This window comes from Pholcus phalangioides, unplaced genomic scaffold (assembly GCF_987345545.1).
Source record: "Pholcus phalangioides strain wild (caught in Gottingen) unplaced genomic scaffold, Ppha-v1.0 ptg000008l_1, whole genome shotgun sequence".
NCBI lineage: Eukaryota > Metazoa > Arthropoda > Arachnida > Araneae > Pholcidae > Pholcus > Pholcus phalangioides.
Genome location: NW_028301601.1, coordinates 24,952,378 through 24,980,176, shown reverse-complemented (window position 1 = coordinate 24,980,176; position 27,799 = coordinate 24,952,378). Strand labels below are relative to the sequence as shown.

The 27,799-nt window shown below is 36.0% G+C and overlaps 1 protein-coding gene across 1 annotated transcript; it reads right to left on the bottom strand.

The window, feature by feature from the left end:
- Positions 1-101: 101 nt before the first annotated feature.
- Positions 102-27,799, bottom strand: LOC149084075 (heme-binding protein 1-like). Its single transcript, XM_089234425.1, has 5 exons — positions 27,724-27,799; positions 19,696-19,793; positions 13,539-13,668; positions 10,291-10,462; positions 102-2,861 (listed from the first exon to the last, which is right to left on the bottom strand). Exons 2-5 carry the CDS (start codon positions 19,771-19,773, stop codon positions 2,657-2,659), a joined length of 585 nt encoding a protein of 194 aa, XP_089090551.1. The 5' UTR covers positions 19,774-19,793; positions 27,724-27,799; the 3' UTR covers positions 102-2,656.

Genomic DNA, 27,799 nt, shown 5'->3' with positions numbered 1-27,799 from the left:
CAACTTATGTGTAAATGAAATGTAATTTAATTCATTGATACTGGAATGTTATACGATAATGTACATAGTCAATGTCTTGAACATGGTGTTTTTTTTTTCAAAACAAATATTAACATACATGTTGCATCACAGTAAGCACTGCAAGCTTCAATTTTTTATTTTTTTTTTTTACGGCAAATAGGTCAAGAGATGCAGTAAACATACTTATGTCAGTGGTTACAAGCCATTTTGTACACAAATATACAAAGTGGTTTTTGTGGTTCTCAAAGTGTACAGTACCAAATTTTATCAGAGGTATTTCACTGAGTTGAGGATATTGCTACTCAGTGATTTAGAAGATATTGAGTATTATATATATATATATAACCAATTCAAACAACTTTCATTCCCACAAGGGTGCTATAGACCAATTATAGAAAAAATCCCCAAGATGAAAATTCGAGAGCATGCACATAAAAATTACTTTTCTAAGATTCAAATGACTGCTCACATATTTCAATAAAACAGCTCAGCACCAATTTGTGACACAGGCTCCGAGAATTCAGAAATAAAATGAGGGACCATGGAAGTATTTCTGAATTCATCTGACACACATAAGTAGCCAATATTTTCCAGATATGTTGATTATAAGTATTATTTTATCACATACATTTCCTATACAATTCACAAATGCAATACATATCGTATTCCAATGATTCTTAAAATGTGAACACAATAAATTCATTCAGCAGTAATAGATGATAACAGAAACAGAGTTATTGTGCCTTTCATTCATGTATTGTAGTAATAGGTGGAAAATAAAAGTATAAGTATTAAATAACAAGTTTTTAGTCTACAAAGGAAACAATATATAACAAACACCATTCGTTATGTGACCAGAAAGAACAACAGAATCAATAACATATAGACCCACTAAGCAAGTTTGCATATTAATCAATGTAACAGTTTCTACTCTGTAACTCTTGTTCTAGATGCTCGTGTATCATTTCACACTAACCTCAGCAATGTTTGAGGGCTCATTGTCCTGTTACACATCTTTCTACTTTTATGAAACTAAAAATAAATCTACATTCTGGTGATTTCACAATGTCTGTAATTCTGATTCCTATACGTTTTGGTAGAACTATTAAAAGAATAAAATTTAATTTAAAGAACAGCTAAGTAATCAAGATAAATAGCTTTGTTCTGCGACATCACAGCATAACATATATTAAATATGGCTCTAACTCCATGGATAGTTATGTTTTTTCAGTCTTCTATTCGACTACAAAAACGGAAGTTATTTACGTACTGATGTATTTAAAAAAACTGAATTGCTGAATTGAAGGAGGAAGCGAAAAAATAAAACTTTCCACATTTTCAATTTTGTTTTTTTACAAGGAACAAATTCATTATATTAGTGGGAACGATATCCTATTTTTGTTTGTTATGCACCAGTAGGCTGTTTGTAATGATTGAACAACTCATCAAGTCAGATTCGTTCCATATTAGGTGGTTTTTATTGCCTCCTTCAATCAACATATTTTTATTTATTAAGGGAACACAATATCATACAAAGAGAGAGGAAAACCACCAAGAAGCCGACTTGGCTCTTACTGGTGATTAAATAAAACAACAACGAAATTATATCGCAAAACAAAGACCAAAATACAACTTCAAAACTTGACACCACAAAAACATTAGAAAATATGCACGACCAATAAAATGCTTGGAATGCTAAGAGCATCAAAAAATCCCTAATGAATATGAAAAAACATTGAGCAGGGATGATATTGGGGAAGTAAATATGTCACACGCAATCACCGACGTAAACAAGACACGACACTTAGGATCCTTTTGACATAATGAAAACTGCACACTGCACACATGTAGACATATATCGAGATAATAGGAAGGAGAATATATGTATGTATATTTGAAGCGTACATAAAATATATGTACGCTTTAAGAAACAACTACTGGAGAAGTCAACTATCGTAACATAGAAACAGCTACTAGTTATCAGAACAAGCACAGACATGATATATTGTCTCATTCATGGAGCTACACATTTCTTCTACTTATTTTAAATGATTTGAATATTACAGATGAAAAGAAATATAAACATTATCTCGTCACAGTATCCTCCAGAAAGAGAGAAGAAAAAAAAACGGAAAACAAAAATCATACTCAATGTCATGACTTTGTTCAATTCCAGGAAAACAATATGGAAAATAGGTAAGAACATTTTTTTTAAATGAGAATTTCATCAACACCTGACACTTTCTCAATATTTTCCATTCATGCGTAAAAAAATCATTGTTACTTCTAAAAACAATACATAAAAGCACTTTAGACAAAATAACAATACAACACGATACAAAATCGAATCAATAAAAATGAGGCAACAATACCAAACAAGAAAAGTTGAGTGACCAAAATATATATATAAACAAAGCAAATGATTATTGTGTGTGACAACTCTAACGGCAGATAGCAAACATCTCTCTTTAGCGTTTCACAAAAAACACAAACAAATGAAAAAATACATCAAACATCAATGAATTGATCGCCACCAAAACACTGCAATTTTGTTTTATCATCACACAACATCAAGATGATTACGATAATTACCATATCTTTTAGATATAACGCTATGCTAAAAAAAAGTGCAATTTTACTCGACAGATGCCTCAGATTCCAAGTTGGGTATGGACTTCTTGACAATCCAGACTTCATTCCTGCGGTTGAAGGGTTTGAATGGAGGATCATATCCAGCACAATGGTATTCTGAAAGATCCACGTTCTCACTTTCTACTTTGGACTTCAGGAAATCGAATTCACGTTTCCAGTCGGCAGCCTTGGCCATTCCATTGAAAGTTCTGAAGCATCAATAAAAACATGATATAGTATAAGATACACATATATATTCATTCAATACTAAATCAATGAACTAGAATGAAAAGACAGAAGGCGTGTGAAAATAAAGTGAGAACTAACTGCACAGTGTCAAACAAGGCTGTTTTTTGAAAAAGAAATTTACCAAGGTTCATGACAGAGTGAATAAATTCAACATATTGGTCATGGGCTGAAATAGAGGCACAGCTGAAAACACCATTATTAGTCAAGAAATCCTGTTACAATAGTGTCCTTTGCAGAATTTCTAACGAATTGGTACATGTTGGGATGTGCGTGTAAGTGTTCTGAACCTAAAGTGAAGTTTGTTACTGCATAATGCTTGTTATGTGTAGTGCTGCCATCTGCCATCAACTTTTGCTACCTATGAGTGAAATGCAGTGATTCAATAATTGCACCATTGTTACAATCAGAGGTGCTGCAATTTTTCTAAATTCCTTCTCAGAAATAAGCTCATTCTATTTTTTTGCCAAGAGAATGTAAGTCTTCTTAAAACTAAAATTACAGTACAGACTCTCGACCATCCGGCTTGCGACTATCCAGCATAGTTTAAAAATAATAACACATTAATAAATTACAATTAGATTGGATTTTGGATTTAATGGCGCAAGGACCAATTTGATCAAATTGAGCTAAATAAATTACAATACAACCTTTTTCACATTTGTGTAATCATTTATCAATGGAAATAATTTTAAATAATTTTTGTGAGAACTTAGCCTACGTTTTACATTTATGCTTTTGTTCATTTTGAAAGTGTATGTTTTTGTACTATAAAGCAGCATTTTCCAACCTTTTGACTAAGTGGATCCCTTTTAGTAAAGGTCAAGGCACCATGGAGACCCTGTAGCGAAGGTCAATTTCCATGCTGCCTCCCCATCAAAAGTGTTGTTTCAAATAATTTGCATATCATAAAAAAATTGAAGCCAGAGGTTTTCCCAGAGTACAGCAAATTTTCTCAGTAAATTTATAGTGTGAAAGAAATATTTAAAAAATGACATTTTAATATAAGAGTAAGTATACAAAGGTTTTTAACAGCCGGCTGATGCGAATATATATTTAGGAAAGAGAAAATTCAACAGCTTCTATGGGGATATCGAACCCATGTCCTTTCACTCTCCGGGTGAACGCTCTAGATCACTAGACTACAGAGGCAACTAATATCTCGATATTTCCTTGGAGCTCGTGTGCACTGAACGGGACTGTACATAGACAGTCGGAACTAACTCAAGCCAAAGCTCACAATTGCTGACACTGCCACCAGATGGTGACTTATCCGAGGATGACGTTACTCTCCACTATCCAAACGATCATCATTGTATGGATAGCGAAGACTGACATCATCCTAGGATAAGTCGCCATCCAATCATAAGTGGCATTGTCAGCAATTGTGAGCTTTGACCTAAGTTAGGTCTGACCATCCATGTACGTTCCCGTTCAATACACGTGACCTTCAAGGAAAGATCATGATATTCATTGCCTCTGTAGTCTAGTGCGTTCACCCAGAAAGTGAATTTGATTCCCTGCAGGGGCAGTTGAATATTCTCTTTTTCTATATATCTTCACATCAGCCAGCTATTATAAACCTGCGTATGGATAGCAGAGAGTGACATCATCCTTGAAGAGTAAGTAGGAATACATAGGTCTAAAGAAAATAAATAAGAACAATTTCATCATATGAGAATAAGTTTCAATCAACTTTGTCCCAGGAATGAGCTTATTTTCCTAATGTTTTACTACACATTATGTACAGACAGACAGATATGACCGCTGACTGCCCAGAGAGACCATCTTGGGATGGTTTGCGCTCTTTCCCAAGGGGATGGACGGTCTCGGAGAGCCACATTATGTACTTATGTACAGTATATTTACAATAAAATAAATATAGGGAGGTCTTTTCATCAACCCCCTCAAAAGTTGTTTCATATGATTTTTCAAATAATCAGAGATTTTAGAAATTTGAGGTAGTCTCTGTCCTGTATACCTAAGATTGTCGAGGCTGAGCTATAAAATAGAATGCTATGAGAATTTTTTGAATTAGGAAAGTTCATAGGTTCATTACAGACAACCAACTATTTAACAGTAAACGTTTTGGAAATTCTTAAGATACATGCGCATCTAAAAACACAATGTTATTTTATTATAACCCACTGAATCAAGATCCAAATTATATTTCCAAGCTTCATGAAAAAATTTTGTACATGTGCAAACACAAGGGGGTAGTAGCATTAGGGGATTTTAATTATCCGGGTACCAATTGGGAGAATTATTAGCTAGGGGACAATATGACAGATTTTCTTAAGTTAGTGCTCAATAATTTCTTGTATCAGAGGGTATCAGAAGCTACTATAGGTACTTCTATGTTGAATATGATTGCCACTAGTTCTGGGGATGTTGTTGAACATGTTTTTGTTGGAGACAGCTTATTTTTTAGTGATCATCTGGTTATTAACTTTTTTGTAGCTTCTTCACAGATAAACCGAACAATAATAGAATAGTTCTTTGTTTTCGAAGAACCAACTTCAAACATTTGAGGGGGAAGATTAGGGTAAATTTTTACAGACCAGTTGGTATCAGTAGGTGTGGTAAATCAGCGAGAAGAATTCAGAGAACAAAACTTTCCACTGTTTTACATGAGGGCATACCCTTTGCTCATAAAAAGCAGGTTTGTTCATTGTACCCCCACCCCCTGTTCACGGATAACATGTGGAATCTCTATCTTGAAAAGAGAAGGGAATTCAGAAAGTGTGTGTGTGGAACAGGTGAATTATTTACTGAAAAAAAGATATTGAAGAGTGATTTTATATATATATATATAGGAAAGTAAAAAAGGAAGTTGAATCTTGAATCTAGACTGGCAGATAATATTGGCACTGGCCCAAAATCATTTTTCAAGTATATCAACAATGGATGTAAGGGGACAGTTAACCCCCTCTCAAGAGAAAAATCTAGCATGGAGAGTTATGTAGGCATGCATAATGTTTTCAATGATTTTTTCACTGCGGTTTATAATAGCGAAGATTATACCCAAAGTATATATCCTCATGACACACAAAGACAAAGTTGTGATATGATAAAGCCAAGGTGATAAAGCCTTCAACAGTATTCAGGTGGAAGACGTGTAAGTCATAAAACTTCCAAAAAATGTATTTGCAAGCAGAGAGCACCAGGACCAGATGATATTTATCCTAGGGTCATTAGGGATTGTGCTAATGAACTGTTTGGGCCAGTTACAGATTTACAGGAGTAGTGTTACTGAGGGTATTGTCCCAAGGAATTGGAAGCTTGCTAATGTGGTTCTGATATTTATATTTAAAAAGGGTAGTCGAGGAAACAGTTTTAAATTATCATCCTGTGAGTTTGATGAGCCATCTCTCAAAAATATTGGAAATTACTATTAAAAGTTAATAATTAGTGAAGTGGATAGATGAAAAATAATGTGATGTCAGAAAACCTTCTTGGATTCCTGAAGGGGAAGTCATGTGTAACCAACCTCCTTTGCTTCTACGATCACTTGACTAAGGCTTTGGGACATGGCAAAAACGTCTATGTTGTTTATCTTAATTTCCAGAAGGCATTCGATCGGGTAATTAAATTTCAACATGGTAAACTCTTGAAGCGTTTACACAAGACTGGGATTGAAGGGCAACTTGCTGAATTGGATAGAGTCGTAGAATTCTCAGATTTGACAGCTGTCAAAAGTGGAGTCCCTCAAGGAAGTGCCCTTGGGTCAATAATTTTTTCACTTTTAATTAATAAGCTCGATCAGGGCATTGATGGGATTATTAGTAGAAAATTTGCAGATGTGAAGCTAATGGGAGTTAGTCGGGAATCCAAGCAATAGGGAGAGATTCCAGACTAACTTGAATATGATTGCGGCATGGGCTAATTAATGGAGCATGACCTTTAGAGTTGATAAGTGCATGGTCACTTTTTCTGGTTCAAACAATCCACATTTCACTTACGAGTCAAATGCCATTACTACCTCTGATGCAATTAGGGTCGTTGATTCGAGAATTCTCATTGTTGACAAGTGGCTTAGGTTTTCTGAAAATTGTTCAACAGTGGTAAAAAATTGAATAGAATGTTTGGTTTCATTCTTAAAAAAGTTTTTTTGCATTCTTCTGCTTTTCCGAGGCTTAGTTTGTCCTGTACTGGAGTATGCCATAAGGTTTTGGAGAATGTACCTACAGAGGATATAGACTTGGTTGGCAGGTTGCAGAGAAGAGCTAAACATGCTCTTGTTGACACACAAGGCTTCTTGAATATATATATATAAAATTGATTTTCTGTGTGTGTGTGTGTGTGTGTGTTCTCTATACAAATCTACAATTTTAGATCGATCGTCGCCAAATTTTGCATATATACCAAATGGGACCCGACTTGAACGATAGGCTACTTTAAAATTTCGTCAGACCAGGGCAAATGCCCCGAATGGGCAAAAAACTGTCCGGCAACAATGGTTTTTGGGCCTCAACAATCACTTTCCGAACGTTTACTTTGGTTACCGTGGTTCCCTAGCAATGTGTTTCAGACGTGTATATGCCTTTACAACGGTTTGTCACTTCTTTAATCCTGTTAGTATATGTATAATAGTTTATGCCTTTATAATGGTTTGCCACATTTTCGATATACTCTCAGTAATGAGGCTTTTTGAATAGACATCATAATCATCATCAGCATCGCTTTGAGAGTCAGGAAAAGGGTGATCCTCATAGAAATCAGTATTAAAATTGCCGATTTAACTGCATAAATACGGAAATTTAGTGGGGGGGGGGGGTTTCCTGCCACATCAATAATTTTAAAAATTAAATTGAATTCTCAATTTTTGAAATATTGAATTCACTTGGAGATACGAAGCCCAGAAAATTAAAAATATGAATAATTTGCCGGATCTACTTTTGAGTTGGATATCCATGTAATAACATTGATTTCAACTTATTACATCTTCTCAAGCATGAAAATTAATGTCTCCGTATTGTCATTTGATACTTATTTGCATAAATTCATGTGGGTTAGGATATTTTAAAATTAGTTATGGGCACCGTAAAGTGCATCAAAAAAATTCCACAGCTTTAATTAAGCATTTTTGGAAGCTGAAACAGGCAGAGATGGATAACTTGAAGTTCAGGGGGAGGGAATCGAAATATCTAGCACCCATCAAAAAAAAGGGGGGAGGGGACTATTCATTTCTATGTTTCTTTAAATTTAGATTTGTTTATTTCATGAGTCGCGCAGGACGTCGCCATATTGGTTATCTTTAGACACGGTTTGCATATCCCTCAAAGAAAGAGGGAGATATCACGGGGTTCATAAAGCCTCATTGAAGAAAACCCGGGCAACGCCGGGTATTATAGCTAGTATGTTTATATTTCTTGAATATGCTTACATTGGAGGAATGCAGGTGTGTGAGGATATGATAGAAGTGTTTAAAAATTTTCAACAGAATGGATAGGATGGGCCACAAGTTATTAATACACCTCAATCAACTGCTTCGACAAGGGAACACCAGTACTCAGTACTGTTTAATAAGGGACCATTCCAAGTTGTGGTTCCCAAGGAGTGTTTGAGTTTTTCACTAACAGGGTTGTTAATAGCTTACCTCTGGGGGGTTAAGGATTTTAGCACAACTGATACGTTTAAAAAGCAGTATGATATAGACATAGTGGGATAAATCAAGAGAAGCTATCCATAATCTTTTTATGGGCCAAAGATAACCATAATCTTTTTATGGGCCAAAGATAACCATAATCTTTTTATGGGCAGTGTATTATCAAGGCACAAATGCGAGCCGATCTCCCCGTTAAAAAGTCTCGCCACAGAGAGCAACAGTCCTACAACGATAAATCATTCAATCATAACACTTCACTCATAGTTAGAAAAACTGGGGGCAGATGATAGCACTACACATAACAAACATTACACAGAAACAAACTTTACGTCAGGTTGCACTATACGTACACGCACATTACCGCATGTACCGATTCGTTGGGGGGTTCCGCGGGGGGGGGGGGTGCATGTGTGGTGTAGCAGTAGTAGGTAGGGCCTCCAAAAAAAAAAAATGGCTCAGGATCCATGATTAAGTCAGCCACCTCGTTGGGCAATTTGCCTGTTGTGGCGTTGTATTTGTATATCATTATTAGTTTGGTGATATATGCCTTTATTTTGGGTATTTTGGTGATATTTATCATCCACATTTTTTATGAGAATAATTTTTCAGCCTCTTTGTTGGGGAAATTTGCCTATTGTGGTATTTGTATTTGCAGTGCTGCAATTTCAATGAAGATGTGATTGTGACATAATAATGTGTAGGAAAGAGTTTGATATTCTCAGATTAAAATGGGGCTACGCAATCGCCAAAGATAGAATATTTTGATAGAAATTGTGCTCACCACAAATGAAATTTGAAATCCCTGCTAGAAATTTAAAGGAACCAGATAAGTGATGGTCAGATTTTTTTAATGCGAACCTATACTCACATAAAAATAAATTAGTGTGATGCAGTACATATTGTATTCTAGAAATGTTGATGGCAGATGGTAGCACATCTGTATTCTGTGTACAGCAGTTCTGTGTATTGCTACACATAACAAGCATTACACAGAAACAAACTTTACGTTAGGTTCACAACACAGACACACCACATTCCAACATGTACCAATTCATTAGAAGCTCCGGACGAGGTGCATGTCTGGTTTCGTAGAACATTTCATTCTACACAAGATAAAAATGACTTTGTTCACAGGAAAAATACAGTATGCAATTCATTATAAAAAATTGCTTTGGCTTTTTCAAAGCATCCAAACTTTTATGTACCAATAAGATTTTTTCTGTAAGTTTCAAGCGCATTAAATCAAACATCTGCTTGCAGGTAAAAGCTATTTTACCGCGAGTATATTTTGCTAATAACTTATATAGTGTCATATATTACTCGAAGTGTCACTGTATTTCAAAGGGGAGGGGGCCTGAACTATTATCCATGATATTTCTAGTCATTTTTGATTCTTTCAAAAAGAGGAATTTCACATACATCAAAACCTCATGGATATAATATAAATGAAGGATGGACAAATTTCTACAAAAGTATTTAAGTTTTTGGCTTTTCATAGAGTTTGGTTAATCTTTTCAGTTCTTCCATGTCGGGTACAAGATTCAAAATAATAAATGTCTGGTCACAGTTTTTATGTCCCAGGGCAAAAAAGGCAATAGATATGTCCAGCAATGACATAAGTAAATTTATGTCTGTACGATTCAATTTGCAACAAAATGGCAGGCCTGATTCATTTTTTCTTCCTTAATGTTTTTCCTGTGGAAAAATCTTTATTTGCAATTTGCATTGCATCCAATATCACTAGTTATAAATGTGGCTAAAATAATTTTTAAAAAAACTCGTACCTCACAAAAATCTCCCTCGGTGCAGTCTCAGAAAGTGACAGACCTTCATCCATGGGGTTAGGTGGATTCTCCAGCTTAGCAGGAAGGAAAAACGACACCGAGTAGTCCTTGCTTTTCTCTTCTGCAGGACTTACATGGAAGAGCACAGGTGATGTCATATCAATTGATATCCCTGCAAGGAATTGTACGTGTGGTAAACAATTAAAAGCCCACGGAAACATCTATATAATTTGTCAGCTAGACATTTTCAAAAACCCATAACTTTCATGGCAATGCAATGAATTCCAACAAGACAAAAATAAGAAATATTCACACAAACTCATGATGTTTTACTTCATTTCACCAGTATAAATTAAACTAACTCATCTGTAAATTCCTAGAAAGGAATTTAATACAGTTTTACCTTAGCACTAGAAGAGGGTTATTTGATCTGATCTGGAGCTTTCAACTCTGGAAAAACCCGAACACGACAGGTGCTTAACTCCAATTTCTTTAGGGCTCTATGAACAGTACAACATTTCAACAATTTCTCCTTTAGTACACATATTCCATGTTGGCTCAGTGCAGACGGAAGCCCACTTTGAAACTGGAAAGGTTGAAGAATGCAGGCAAACTCCAATTTCTTTAGTTTTTTTCCTTTAATTCATGCATTCTATGCTGAGTCAGTAGAGATGGACTGCAACTTTCTCTTGTGGTCTTCAACGTTTACAGTTTCTCAAAAATGGAACACTAATCGGAAGATTGTTTTCTTATTGGGCGCAGAAACTTTTGGGAATTCATTTTTGATCGCCTCAATAATAGCTTCAAACGAATGAGTTGAAAAATATTGCTTAATCATAAAAATTCTTTGCTTCTGGCAAAAAATATCTTGATCATGCAACAAACAAAAAGTCACTGAGAGTATCAGTGTACATAGAAAATTTGAAAAAAAAAACCTTTTCATCTTGAACAGTATAGTGCTGCTGTCTATATGAAAAAACTTTTAATTTACAATCAGTAGAATTTGAGAAATTAATTTTTTATAATAGATTGCATGACTTTTGGATCACCTTGTATTTCTATATGTACCTCTATTTCTCTTTCTGAAAAGTTTTGCGATATTTCATGCAAAATGAAAGATTTCAGTTAATAGAAAACACATTGAAAAAACAGAGGAACTTTTTTCAGAGCGCACACTCTTTCCTTACCATCAAACCAAACAGTCTGGACATTCTAGTAGCAAACCTTTCCCATCTGCATGTATCAGGAGCTGACCAAATCAGAAATGGATGGAGATACCTACAAATTCAGCTGGGTTGTGCTAAAACCATCTTTAGCAGACTACAGCTGGTGTTAGTTGAGTACATAGTATATTAAAAAAAGTTTAAAGAATCTCCTTTTCCTATAAGCTCTCATCAAAAGTGGCAAAAACGAATTGCCACTCATTGAAGGACCTACTGGTCAAATCAATAAAATTTATTTATTTGTTATTTATTTATAAGCTCTCATTTATTCGATTTCAAACCTGTTAATTTTAGGCTTTGATAAGTTTGTCTTCCTTATAACACTCACTCCTTGCTGTTTTAAAAAACTTCTCTAATTTTTGGGCAGCCCTAGAAATGAATAGAATATTTTTGAAAGGCTTCAATGCAAAGAAAGCTATTTCTATCATGGCCTGCTCTGCCCAAAATGCAGAGTGTTACAAAAAGAAGCATCCGATTTAAACAAATCATAACATTCAGCTTTTAATCCATTTAGATTGAATAATGTATAGGTAGAAAGAAGGAAATCTCAAGTTTCACGCAGTTGCCAACAGGTAGCAGTAATGCTTTTTGGCCACCACTTCAGTATTTGTCAAGATTGGCTTTTCCTAGAGTTAGAAATCGATTTGGATAACTTCATTTTCCAACAGGACGGGACACTACCACACTGGAGCTTGGACGTTCAAGAACTTTTGAACAATCTCATTCCTAAATGATGGACCTGACGATTTAGTAAAACATCACTGGCCTCCAAGATCACCGGACCTCACAGTGTGAGATTTCTTCTTGTGGGGGTTTATAAAAGACTACGTTTATGTGCCTCTCTCTTCCAGCTACATTAGTCGAACTAGAGATTTGTATAACAGCAGCAGTGTATGAAAGCATGCTCGCAAAGTTTGGGACGAATTTGACTACCGTATAGACATATACCGTGCATCCCAAAGTTGTTGAGATGCACGGTATATGTTTATACGGTAGTCAAATTCGTCCCAAACTTTGCGAGCATGTTTTCATCCATTGCTGCTATTATGCAAATTATAGTCGAATATAGACCACCTTTAATTTGATTTGTAAAAAACCTTTATGATTAGCCAGGTAATATAAAAATAATCTTAAGTGTCTACGTGTGTTTAATATTTTTCATAATATACGCATTTCAAATCCGACAATTCTTTTTGAAACACTGTATATTTGCTGATAATTTATTTTCATTAAGGTATCCGACTATGTTGAAAACGTCATTTTGGAAGAAAATATGGATTTTCATTTTTTTAATTTTTTATAAAAGCCCTATTTGTTGTGATTCCAAAACGGGCCTTGTTTTGTTTATATGGTGCTTAGAATCAAAGTTACGTTCACTTTAGTGTTGCGTTTTTACATACAAGTAATACGCGAATAAAGAATTTAAAAGTGTTTTTCGAAGAATGCTATTTTTGACATTTTACTTGACTTTGTGACATGATTTATAAAAATTGATGCATTGCATCCTTACGAAATTTCAATGTGATATTTTGCTATATATTGTTGAGGTTATGAACCAAAATCTAAGGTCTATCACATATATTTTTTAAATTACAGTGTTTTATAGACAAAATGTAGGATGAAATTTCAAAAAATTCACACATACTTAAACATATTTTGGTGTAACTTATGAACATATCATGCAATCCTTTAAATTTTGGTTCATAACCTGCAACATTACTAGCTAAATGCACTGTGAAAATCACAAAGCATTTCATTTATAAAATTTTTTGCAATCATGTTTCGAATATCACATAAATTTTGCCTAAAATTTGACATAAAAACAACTTTTTCATAGAAAATATAATAGATGGACCAAACTTTGTCACTGTTTTCACCATTTCGAGACACTTTCTATTGAAAAATGTATTTAAAGTTCAATCCAGAACCATTTTAAAGAAAAGTGACAAGAAAGGATACCTTAACATGACTAACCAAAATTATTATCAATATTGCCTCTTTCCAAACAATCTAAAGTTGTTATACCTGCATCATTTTTCTTGTTGATGTAATCAAACAGACGATGGAAATCTTCCCTGGAAAATTCATCGAGAGTCTTTTCAGATATAGACAATGTCACCCAGCGACATTCTGGATATGATCGTAGCTCATAATCCTGAAAAAAAAAATTCTTTTAGTTTAAATGCATTTAGATGAGTACAATGTTGTCTAAGAATAAGAATTAGCGACTCAAATTACTCAATAACAAAAATTTAATTCTTCAGTAGTCATATATACCGTACCAATATTTTAAGCATGAAACACAGGTGTGCAATGGAAAATTTATATGTGATTACTACAGTGGTACCTTTATTTATGGAAGAACTTATACTCACACAAACCATACTTTTAGTTAAAATATAACTTTCTCATAATAAATACTTCAAACCCAGGGGTCAGCACGGATCATGGCCTCAAAATTAGTGAAAATAGTGACCAAAATGTTTGAAAAAGTGACCAAATAGTGACCGAAATGTTTAAAAGTGACCAAATAGTGACCAAAATATTTTTAGAGAGAGAGACCAAATGGACAATGAATTTTTATTACCAAATTGAATGAATTGAAATTGAATTTAGTTTCAACTTTGCATTTCAATAGAACTCATTGAAATTGCTTTTTTTACATAATAGATAGAAATAATTAAATCAAACTCAAACGCATTCTGCTAACCAGAAAAGTTTTGAATAACTTATCAAATTTATCAACAACTATGTGTGAGAGAATAACTACATTACATCCTTTTTAAGTAACAGCAGTAATGCCTTCCCCCATGTTGCTTTCCACAACCCATCTTAAAATCAACTTAAGCAGGAAAAACTTCAAAGCGGGAAAAATTTTTCCCATTCAAAGAAGGGAAAAAAATGAAATAACACAAAATTTGATGAGAGAATTTGTCCTATCTACATTCCAGTGGATTTTTCATTCATGTTATGCTATGAATGACAGTATACAAAATGTACTCAAACTTTTTTTAACTAGTACAAATTTGATTTACATACCTAGGTTTGTATAATATGTTCCAACAAATTTTAAGAAATTTACTTAATGATTAAAAACCATAAAATTAAATTTTTAACATTTTAAATTATTAAATTAAAAAATTATTTAAATTATTAAATTGAATAAATTATTCAAATTATTAAATTGAATAAAGTATTCAAATTATTAAATTGAATAAATTATTAAATTAACTTAATTATTTTAATTATTATATGTTGAGGGAGGGGCAATCCACCCTCCCCCCCCCACCAGCGTCAATGGCAGAGCCTACTGATGTATACATATATATGATGTATATCAATTGTCATCGTGCCACACCCCTAAGACCTTAAAGTATCTCCACCTATGGCTGGACTGGGAAAAGTGGGCGAGTACTATTTTACCAAAATAATACTGTCCTTGGGTGAGGGAAAAAATAAACCAGTTTTGAAATTTGTAAAAATATATATTTTCCCTTTTTTTACACACAACATACACCCCTGCAAAAAAAAAAAAAACACATTTACTCCTTTACCCAGAAACACAGGGGTGGGAAGTGACAAAGTCCATTTCGGAGCAGCTTTGAAGCAGCAAAATTCAGGATTCTGAGCAGTTTTGGAGCAGCAAATTCAGGATTTGGAACAGCAAAATATAGGATTCGGATCAGTTTTGGAGCAGCAAAATATAGGATTTGGAGCAGATATTTATTGGAGCAGGGAAATTAACAAGAATATTTTCGTTAACCCTCATCCCTTTTCAAAATAAAACTGCACTGTCTTTTGTTATCAAACATCATTTTATCAGCTTGTTTTTTGTTTTTTGTGTTTCAGGCTTTTGACACCTTGTTTGAAAGAGAGGCTGTCATAAAATTTTTCACACCAGTCTATTTAAGATGATTTTTGCTTACTGAGGGCACTATTTGCTGTCTTGAACAGCAGCACTTCAAATGAGCAAAAAATTTTCTATAAGTTTTTTATACTCGGAAAGAAATTGTTGCAAATTGGGGGAGAATTTCGGAAGAATCAACACGACGTTTGGCGATTAAGTACGCATTATTTGGCGAGATTAGCGATCTGACACTCGTTATTCGGCAAAGTTTCTAAATTAACATTCGTAATTCGGCGAAAACACACTTTTTACTTCCGGAATGGAAATTTTTTTCACGAAACATCTGGATTTGACGCAATGACGATCGACTACAGTAATTTCTGCTGCATCCAGTGGCGACTTTTTTTTAAACGGCAACCGACTCGCATTTGCACTTTAAAGCTTTTTTTTTTTTTTTGAAGCCGAGCACAACTCAGGTCTATCGCATGGGCAATTTACTACCTAGTGAGTTGTGCCGGAAGTGTAAGTATGTGTACCTAACAGTCTGAGTGCGTATTTAGTGTTGTGTATGATTTTTTAGTGCTGCCATCTATATCTCAGAAGTGAAGTGAGTGTTGTGTAATGACTGAATATTTATACTGTTTGTAGGACTGTCGCTCTCTGTGGCGAGACTTTTTAACGGGGAGATCGGCTCGCATTTGCGCCTTGAAGTTGGGAACCACAGAAAACCAACTTCAGCCGACCACCACTGTGGTGACGATGGGGCTCGAACCCGGGTCCCCGCGATGCGAGTCCGTCATTATGACCACTCGACCACCACAGCGGCGCACTTTAAAGCTGAAAGACCATTGCAAACTATCTTCAGTTGCACAATCACGGATATTATCGGGGTTTCACGATGGAAAGGCCGATAGTTTAAATAAGGCGTACAGTGGAATATATATAAAACACGCGCTTAGAAAGAATCGTTTCACGGTAAGCAGGAACAAAAAATTTTTGGCGTCCTTTAAGAAATTCTGGACATACGAAGCAAAATTAGCTATTTGGCGCAGAAAAATACGAAAACACTATTGGAGCAGGATGGCGCAAGATGTTAATTTTGGCGCGGTGTTCCTACCCCTGGAAACAGTATAATTTTGGCCTCCTCTCCCCCCCCCCCCGTAATTTTTAACAGAAAAAAAGACTCAGCGGCCTTCCCCGGTAAATTTCCCATGAACCTTGCAAGCACCAACGTGGCGACTTTTTTTCGAGCCAAGGAATCGCCGTTTTGCGGTAGTCAATTCAAGATGGCTGACAAAGGTCACACAAAAAATTACAAAAAAATATATAATTTATAATATGAATTAACCTAATATGCGAAAATCGATAGAAATATATTGGGAAATACGGATGAATTACGGAAAAATTAGGATGAAATGAACACAAAAATCGAATCAATAACATACGGGGTTTATAAATGCGGTTGATACAGAGTTTATGGATGCTGCTGTCAGGGCTACCTATTTTAGCGCGAAAACAAGTCGCCACGTTAGCGCAGACTCCTCCCGTAACTTTCAACGAACAAAAATAGTGAATTCGTCCCCATCCGGGACACCCGATTTACCATGGCCGTAATACAATTGTTTTTTCTGGAGGGGAAACGTAATTTTACTGCCCCTTGACTGTGAAATTCGATAATTTTGCAAAGGAATTTTTATTGCCTTTTCTTAAATATACCATTCCATCAAAAACGCCGTCCAAGGCATTGCCGCCCACCCCGCTTTTGGATCTGATCAAGGTATGTAGCAATCCGGGTCGCAAGTACGAACGAAAATTTACTATCGCTCGCGGCCGGTATCCACTCTTTTTAACAAAAAATGAGTAAACTCGGCACCTTTCCTCGTTCAACACCCGTGGAACCAGACCCCCGCCCTTTCCTACTGCGGTCATAACAGACTCGAGACGAACGTTTTAATAACTTCCGAGGTCTAAAAATAAGATTTTTTTACACATCAAGAATGGTGCGCAAGATGTCGATATTTGTTGGGGGAGCAGAGCGTACCGACTGAGCTGAAGAAAAACAATGATCAGAAGTTCATTTTGAACTCTTTTTCCATAAAAGTTGCAAAAACAAAAAACAAGATCATTTTCGTTCATCAAAAATACGGCCGGCAATCAAAAGAGAGAAAAATCGAATCCCGACATACATCCATGCGGAAAAAACAGACATCTCACCTATAGAGAAAAAACCAGTCTATACATCCGTGCTCCCGTGAGGGTACGCCGCCGCCGATTTGCATACAGCGTCGGAACAACCGGTTCCCGCACGTGCATGGAGAGAAAAAAAAAGGAAAACAATCCAACAATATTAAGTCAACAATCAGTATCGTGAAGATGCTCTAAATTAAGTTACGGCCCGGGCATAAAAAAAAATTAATATTAGGCCCTTTAAATTAGGAAAAAAATGTGAAGTAGGGGCCAAAGGCGCGCTCTGTGTGCCCATCGTTAAATCCACCTTCAGTTACGGCTCGCATGCACGTTAACTGAGTTTTTATCAGCCTGATGACAAATTTTCATCTGATTTGGAAACCCTTATGTTAAACTAAATGTTGAATTGCAGGATTCTGTGATCTTTTCATAAATAGTTCTCCTTTCGATCAAATTTGGGGGTACGGTTTCGTGCTGAGATTTAAATCCAGTTAGAAAAATAGTACGAATTTTATTTGTCGATAGATCGCGATTTTCAATCGGATGATTTTTTTTTTATTGTAAGTAAATTCAAAATACATGCGAGCTTCTTTAACCTTGGCCAGCTACAAGAGTATTCTCCAAAGCGTATTAATAATACGCTTAATACGTATTAATAATACGCTTAATACGTATTAATAATACGCTTAATACGTATTAATAATACGCGTCTTTAATACGCGCTTTGGTATTCTCCCGCTGCGCGTAAGTTAGTTTCTGCACGGGCTCTCTAATCGTCATTTCAAATAACATTTAAAAAAATTAACAAAAGTAACGATAGAACAAACAACAAATGTAACTTAATCGATGCTCAGAGAAAGGAATTTGGCCCTTAGGACTAAAACTTTTTAAAACAAATAAAATAAAGGATCAATTTTAAAATAAGATGAAAATGAAAGAACGAGTGAGCACGTGGGGAAATAAGAAAGAATGGTAGTATAGGGGGGAAAAAATTCTTGTTGTAACTACGCCTTTTACGCTAGTTTTTTTTCCGACCGGCTTTTCCATAAAATGACGATTCTTTAACCAAGGAGCTTACTTTTTCCAAGCGCCTTGAAATCAAGTTATGCTGACGTCACACGGTATGCTCCCGGGAAGATAAGATGCCTTCGATCGTAGTTCAATGAAGGGAGGGAGAAAATTAGCGATATTGAACAGGTAAAGTTCCTCCTTGAAGAAAAGAAAAACACTGACAGCAGAAAAGCGCGCGACACAGAGGTTTTTTTGCTAAAAAAGTGGAAAAAGTGACCTGGGCCTGAAAATACGTAATAAAAGTGACCAGTTTCTAAAAAAGTGACTTTTAGTGAAAAAAGTGACCCGTGCCGAGCCCTGCAAACCCAAATGATTTATTCCACAACCGTCTCTCTCATGCAAAGAAAATCAGGATGATACCATAATAAAAACAGACAACCTGTCCTCTTTGAAAGCTCTCAAAGATACACTCACAACACATCCAATGGCCCATGAAATCTGTAACCTACTTATTCACAACAGCAACACCCAACTGTTTTTAGATCAAGGCACATAACAAAGATCCAGGAAAATATTCAATCATTACACTTCACCCGTTCACCCATTTTACTTCTAAAATATAGGTGGAAGCACTGAAAAATCAGACAACTCTATATGTGCACACAAACTGTTAGGTACACGCTCACGCTTCTGGCACAACTCACTAGGTAGTAAATTGACCACCGCGATAGACCAAAGTTGTGCTCAGTTCAAAAGGAAAAATGTCTTCTAGGATGTGGATAGAGAAAGTTGTCTTGCACAACAGCTCTGTGCGTGAGCAGTCAATCAATCAATCAAAGTAGGGATTTTTTTACAATCACAGTCAAAATTTGGGAGACAAGAATTTTCTGGGAGAGGGGGTTGAAATTCGGGAGGCGGCAGCTACAAGTGTTTTTGGATTACGAGCACATTAACAGAATGAAATATGCTAGTAAACCAAAGTAATACTGTGTTTATCTTTGTTTGGGTTCCATAGTCTAATAACTGTCCAAAGTTCTGTCTAAATGGAAATTGAACATAATTAGACACACACCCAAAGAGTCTCAGAAAAACAAATGAAAGGAACATGCTGTTAAAAATAAGTTTTGTCACTCTTACATCTGTTTTGCTTAGCACTTCAAACTGAGGACTTTCAGTGCCGACGATCGCACCTTTGACAAACTTCAGAAAAGCCATATCTATTATCAATTGGAATCCTGGAAAAAAGAAAAAGGTGTAAAATAGTAACAAGTGTTGAAAAAGAAAAATTGATTCAGTACGTAATATAAAAATACAATAAATCATTGAATTTGATTGCCATTATGTGATGACAATGAAAATCTTTTAAGTACCAGTTTTTTTTAATATTTACTTAAATAATAAATTGCATAATTAAAATTCAGTATCGATCATTTGAAATTACTAGTAATTTTATTTTCAATTAAAAACACAAATTTTATTTATAATTGTGATGAAAATTGATATTTGATCGTTGTATTCGACCAAATCGCTATTCGTCCCATCCTAATTGCTAGTTGAGAGCGAATAATTTTCTTTTAGTCAGATGTAAAATTGTGACAATTGTTGAAAAAAATCAAACCGCTAGGGAGTTGTCGAAAATCAAAACGATACGGCTCCAGACCAACTTAAACAGAATTGGAGCATGGGCAAATGAATGGAACATGATGTTTAGCTCTGACAAGTGCATGATCATGAACACAACCCGTGTTTCACTTACAAGTTGAATGGCATCACTATCAAATATGCAACTAGGGTCACCAATTTGGGAATTCTCATTGACAAGCAGCTTAGGTTTTCTGAACATTGTTCAGTGGTGGTGGTCATAAAAATGAATAAATACTCAGTTTCATTTTCAAAAAAGGTCTCTTCGAATTCTCCGAAAGTTCTCTCTCTCTCTCTCTCTCCTTCCACTTTTCCCAGGCTTAGTTTGTCCTGGACTGGAGCATGCTGTAAGGTTTTGGAACCTTACACCGTCAATCGACTGCTTTTACAGGGGGACACCAGTATCGATTGATAAGGGACAATTCTAGGTTATGATGTTGCAGGGAATAGGGTTGTTAATAAATACAATAAGCTTACTTCCGAGGGTAGTAAACTCTAACACAATTGTGACACTTTTAAAAAGAAGTGCAATAAATATGTTGGGGTAAATCGAGAAGCTATCCATACTTAGGATAAGATGACCATAAATATTTTTATGGGCATTATATTTTATCATATATATATAGTTGTGGTTATATTTAAATGTGTAGTATTTAAATTAAGATAATGACATGTAGAGTTAGCAGCAATTCTATAACATTAAAAAAAATGAGAATTTATTTAAATTGGTGAGAGCAGATGAGCTGCTGCCACCCTTTGCAAAAGAAACCTCAACTGGTGCAAGTATATGGGTTTCTTCTATACACTCCCACGCACAGACAGCATGACCTATATTTACACTACTGTTCTCAAGCACATTCCAAGAATGCGAAAACATGGGAGGTACATCAGGAAATGTTTCTATATACCTAGAAATACAACAAAGAAACAACTCCAAAGAAAGTGGACCTGGAAAAGCCCAACTGGAAAAACAAGCGAGATCGACTACATCCTATCTAATAAGAAGCATATGATCTAAGACTGCAGTGTTCTAATTCAATACCGGAAGCAACCATCGACTGGTAAGATACTTAACACGAGAATGGAAAGAGCAAAACTTATCAAAAATACAAGAATCGTCACCGATATGGCAAATCTTCGCGAGAACATTGATATAAATTTCTAAATCGTTACAGCTGAAAAACCGATTTGATTTGTTATATAGCACCACTGAAGATGGACAAGATGTTCACCACACAATGAACAGAAATTTAATCACTACTTTAAAACAAGTAGCAAAAGAAGTCACTGGTGAATCAAATCGTTGAAAAAAATAACAGAAGAAACAAAGAAATTGATGAAAGACTAGAGAGAATTTCAGATTAAGAAGAATGACCTTAAATCAAAAGTGGAATATGCAGAACTTTGTAAGACGGTACGAAAGCAGATTACAGAAGATGTCAGGAAGTTTAACTGTGATATTGTAAAGAAAGCACTGGAAGATAATAGGAGCTTAAAATCAGCAAAACGAAAACTGTGTGTTGGGAGAAAAGAAATTTTTGCACTAAAAAGGAAAGATGGGACCATCTCAAAAGATGGAAATGAAATTATTGGTATTGTTGAGAAATTTTTATAATACTCTATACAAACATGAAGAACAGAGGAAAGGGAGAAAGTGTCGGGTTCGATTCCCAAAAGTAATTTATATTACTTTCAAAACAAGTGAAGCTCGTTTATGTGATCAAAACAAATGTTTAAATCATTGTTCACCGGAAATACTTTATGCATACTTTATGTGAGCAATATGTGATTGGAGATGGCGAATTGGTGGACCCCCCACCACGTACCGGGCCCGGGCTTGATTTGTGGGAAAATTATGGATTTAATTAATCTGGAGCACTTATCCTACTATTCATTAAGTTCCCCCCTCCTCTCATGTGGGGCCCCATGGGCGCTGTATGCAGAGAAAATCCCCATATAACAATACCCTCTATCTGTATAACAATACAGGGTGAACGTGCCATGTCTTGTCAAACAAGAGAGGAGGGGTGTGTGTGATAGGTGAGCCCTAGTTCAACATAAACACCTTACCAACCCTGTCCTGTCTTGAACTGTTTTCGAGTTATATGGTGAATAATTGATTATGGGGAAAAAAATGTACTGAGTCTGGCAGAAAGCCGAATTTTGTGAGTATTTGAACAACTCCTACACCGAAAGCTAAGCACATATTTTGAAAGAGCAGAAAGAAAAACGTCTAAGGTGACTGGAGGTGCATTTATGGTTTTGCCGCCTGTGGGCAGCACAAATTTTACCGTCCCCCCCTCTCTCATTCCAGTCTGGTTTTCTTGACCATGTATTCTTGGAATTTGCCTCCCTATACAAAAACACATTTGATTCCCCCCCCCCCTCAGCTTTTTTACTGTGCCTGTATCTCTAAGTCGCTCTTTTGGTCGCTCACATGCTTGCATGACCCTCCCACCCAACATCTCATAGGGTGGGATTTTAGGCACGCCCTTACTGTTTCCGGCTCTCGCATTGCCCCCACAAGAGTGGGGGCTGACACTGCTTCAGCTCTGGGGGTCGGGACAATTATCATCATTTTTATTGTTTTTCATGCAATAAATTCACCATAGAAGGCCCTGTGAAAAGTCTGATTTGTGGACCTGTCAAAGATCCCAGCCTAGGGGCACTGCTACAGGATGTGGGGAATGGTGTCCACATGCTTGACTATAGGTCACTCTTTTGTTCCTTCACTAACCTAGTCTCTCTTCAGGTCATTCACAGGCTCTCGCGTACTCTGTCACTTTTATCGGTCCTTCACTGACATGGTTCCTTTGCCCTCTGGGTCACTCTTTTGTCACATTCTTGCACACACTGTAGGTCACTACATGGCTCCTCAATCTCTAGGTCACTCTTTTGGTCATTCACATACTTACTTACACACGCTCTATGTTATTCTTGTGGTCATTCACATGTATGACACACGCTCTAGGTTGCTCTTGTGGTCACTCATGCTTCAAAACTCTCTAGGTCATCCGTTTTGTCACTCACTGACCTAGTTTGTAGGCAGAGATAGATTTAAGGTTTCACTGTATGTGACAAATTTTGCCGCCTTCTTCCCATCCTAATTTTCTTGACCATTCGTTCCACAAATTTCCTGCCCCTCTTAATTTGCAGATCTTAGCTACAGCCCGCTAATTCTTCCCGCTTTCCCGTAAATACACCACTGAAGGTAACAGCAATTTCATTGAAATATCTGCATTTAACAGCAAGTTATAAGCGGCGAAAGATAGTTGAATTTCAGAATCAAATTGTTGCCAAACTTTTTATATTGCCGATTCTGCAAACACCCTTCTAGCTACAGTTGAATTTACCAAAAACTTGTCCATTGCAACAGCTTTCGAAATAGCCTACAACAAAGCTTATAGGTGTTCTGGTTCATGAGAAATTCAGCCTTTTGTTCTCAATTCATCACTGAAATCTGCCAAGTAGATATTCAATGACAATTCGGAATTGGCGCATACAGATCTTGGTTGACAATTTGATTTGCAGAAAAAAAAGGATTTTTGCTAATCAGAGCAAACATTATTTTTCTACCCCACACCTTTAAAATTGGATAATTTCATAACAGTGTTCTTTGTTTTCACCTAAAATCACTGCCACCTAAATTTTGTCATCCGAGCAGTTTCCCCCTGTCCCCCCTCTAGTTCCTGCCCTGGGTACAAGCATAGGGAGCTCGCACCCCCAAGCTGACCAAAAAAAAAAATTAGTATTTAATATTTCGATAAAGAAAAATTGCAATATAAAAAAAAATTTTTTTTGTTATTTTTACCAATTTCTGTTAATTTAAATTCTTTTAGGAGGGCGGTAACTAAATATTTATCAGGAAGAAAACCTCCAATGTTGATCCAACCCCTCCAAATGTCGATCGTGCATATCCCCACCGAAAATCCCAGCCCTAGGCCCTGCTGCAAGATCTAGTGGCATGAATGTTCAAATTTTAACTTTTGGGTTTATCAGCTGGTTAGATCACTTATTTTGCTTCGGTTTTGCCACAAATGTGCAAGTGCAGTAATTATCCCCCCCTCCCAATTGAAACTCATTAAATTAAATTTATTTATTTATTCAATATTGCTTGGCGGAGGCCTATACAAGGGAATGCGGTGGTAAAGTTTGGCAGAAGAGACGATTGATGTTACAAAGGAAATTGGAAACTTTTGTACGATCAAAAATGTTTGGTGGGAGGTTGTTCCAATCGGTTATTGTTTAAGGAAAGAAACTAAATTTGAAACAATCAGTGGATGCAAAGATGGGATTCAATTTGTGTGAATAGTTAATTATTTTTGGAAAGTATGAAGCTGGAGTTAAAAAATTAGAAGCGTCGACATGAAAATGGCCACGAAGGACTTTGAAAAGGGAAGTTAATCCAGAGATATGTCTATGGGGGAAAAGCAGTTGAATATTGAATTGGCAAGTTCAGTGACGGAGGCAGAGGATGACCAGCAGTTTAAAATAAAGCGGACAGATTTATTTTGAGTAGATTATACTTTGTCTATATTGGAGAGAGTATGGGGGTCCCAGATTTCGTAGGCATGTGAGACTACAGGAAGGATATAGGTGTGAAAGCAGAGATGTCTGTTTTTTTATGTTTTATATATATTATATTTTTGCACACATGTATATACGGGGTGATTATAAAAAAACTATCCCGACATATGGGCCCCTAACTATCATACCATTCACAGAAACTGAATGAAATTTTGGCATAAGGTATTTTGAGGTATGCGCTCAAGAACGATATGGAAAACAACAGTGTCACTCTAACAGTTACGGTTACAGTGAGAAAATTTCAAAAATATCAAATGGCAAATCCAAGTTTTTTGTATTGGAATGCGATCTCCATACTGAAAAACACTAAATAGCGTTGGAATGGCACCTGTAGCAACGAAAATCCCCAGAGCTAGGCAAGGAAAAAGTAAAAAGGACTTTGCCGTGCACCAGAGCATTAATGTTCGTTTCATTCGTCACACTGTTTCTTCGGCTGAGATCCCAGCCTGATTAGTCCTCTACAAGGTCATGTGGAAAATTTGTGAAACACAATAAAATGCTTTATTTTATGCTGCTTCTCTGTCCTTATTGGTTGTCCTCACTTTTAGCCTATCTACCGCTGGTGATTTTCATACTACAGTTGCCGTTCGAACGCTAGTGTTTTTCAGTATGGAGATCACATTCCAATACAAAAAACTTGGTGTTTCCATTTGATATTTTTGAAATTTTCTCACTGTAACCGTAACTGTTAGAGTGACACTGTTGTTTTCCATATCGTTCTTGAGCGCATACCTCAAAATACCTAATGCCAAAATTTCATTCAGTTTCTGTGAATGGTATGATAGTTAGGGGCCATATGTCGGGATAGTTTTTTTATAATCACCCTGTATATATATGTGTGTGTGTTTTTTGTTTCTGTTTTTGTCTTTTTGCACCAGTTTTTTTTTAAATTCTGTTTTTGTCTTTTGTATCAGTTTGCACTTGTGTTTTTGTGAAGAAAAGAAAGAAAAAAAGTTTTTACTTAGAATTGGGTCATTCTCACGATATTGGACAAAAAATTTTATAAAAAAAAAGAATAAAAACCAAAAAAATTCGTACACTTCTTTACCTGCTGATAAATGAAATATAATCAGAGCAATAAAATTTGTTAAAAATTCACGGTGAAACAAATTAATTTAAATTGTGGGTGTGGGATGCGTGAATAGTGGTTTGGCCAAATATAAATTTCCTAATAATTTGTCAATAATAAATAAAATTTGTGTTTTTAAATTGGAAATAAAATTACTGAAAATTTCAAATGATTTAAATTGAATATTTTAAAAATTGGTGATTGATATTCGATAAGATATTGCTATGTTGCTGAAAAATGTTGCTGCAAATTTAACTCGGATACATTGCATATCAAGGTATCATTTTTTTTAAATACAAACACAAGGTAACAACAGGCAAAATGCCCAATGAGGTAGGTGGTTGACAAAAAGATGCCCATGAGAAATATCGATGTCATATATTTCAAAACCACAGCAACCCGCGATTAAGAAAGCGATTATAAAAACTGACTATATATATCGTCGTCATCAGCAACGACCATCCACTGCTGGATGAGTCTTCTCAAAATTTTACCATTTTACTCTGTCATGCTTTAGCCATCCAGTTGACTCGAGCCACTTTTTTGATCTCGTCGATCCATCTTGCGTGGGGACGCCTTCTTGGACGTTTAACGGGGGTACCAATCTAGAATACTTGTGGTCTATCTGTTGTTCTGTCTTCTGAAAATATGTCCAGCCCATTTCCATTTCAAACGTTTGATTCTTTCCATGATATCATATACCTTTGTGTGGTTCCTTATCCAAGTGATTTGTTTTCTGTCTTTTCTTGTGATACCTAACAGGGGCGTGGTAGCCCGGTCGATAAAATACTCGCCTAAAGTACCAAAGGATGTTTAGAGGCGTCGCAAGTTTGATACCTGGTTCGTCCTTGTCAGAAAACTTTCCTGACATAGGTACAACAAAAAATGGTGACTTGACCGCAGCAAAAAATTGCTACCGCAGGGAGTCCCCCATCGAGGGGTTTGCACACCAATCTCTCGATGAGTATAAAAAGCAAGCCTGCCATTCGGAATCAGCAATAAATTGTAGGTCCCGGTCTAATTAGCCCTCGTGTGCAGGAAATGACCGTGGTGCGACAAAAATGATCAAATGATACCCAACATATTTTGCCATGCTCGTTTGTGTTGTCTATAGCCTTTGTATCGTCTTGTGAGTGTCCATGTTACAGCTCCATAAGTCTGTGCTGGTAGCACACACTGGTTGAACACTTTTTCTTTTCAGGCATAATGGCATGTGGCTCTTCAGAACTACAGTTTTTGCCAAAAGTGCTCCATCCAATCCTGATCCTTCTGTTTATTTCATTAATGGCTCCATTGTCCATGGTCATGTTCCATTCCCATTGTCCATTACTGCTGATAACAAGAATGTTATCGGCAAAATGCAAATGGTTGAGAAATGGTTGAGGGGGGAACTTAATGAATAGTAGGATAAGTGCTCCAGATTAATTAAATCCATAATTTTCCCACAAATCAAGCCCGGGCCCGGTACGTGGTGGGGGGGGGGGTCCACCAATTCGCCATCTCCAATCACATATTGCTCACATAAAGTATGCATAAAGTATTTCCGGTGAACAATGATTTAAACATTTGTTTTGATCACATAAACGAGCTTCACTTGTTTAACTTCAAGCTCACTCTTTTAATGAAAGTAATATAAATTACTTTCGGGAATCGAACCCGACACTTTCTCCAGAGATATCCCTTCAAGGTAGGGGGGAAGAAGAAAAAAGCAATAAAAAAAAAATGGGCGGAGTGAAATATGCACAAAATTGCGGTTTTTTTTAATGATTGATGAGAGGCGAGATAATTAGATGTATTATAATATGTGGGGATGATAATTAATTATCTAAATGTTGGATTTTAGTAAATAATTTTCGATGAAATCTTACCGAATAATACGCTAATCAACAGCTGTCAAAAAAAGATGGGAGGAGGGCAAGATGACATTCAATCTTTGGAACGGCC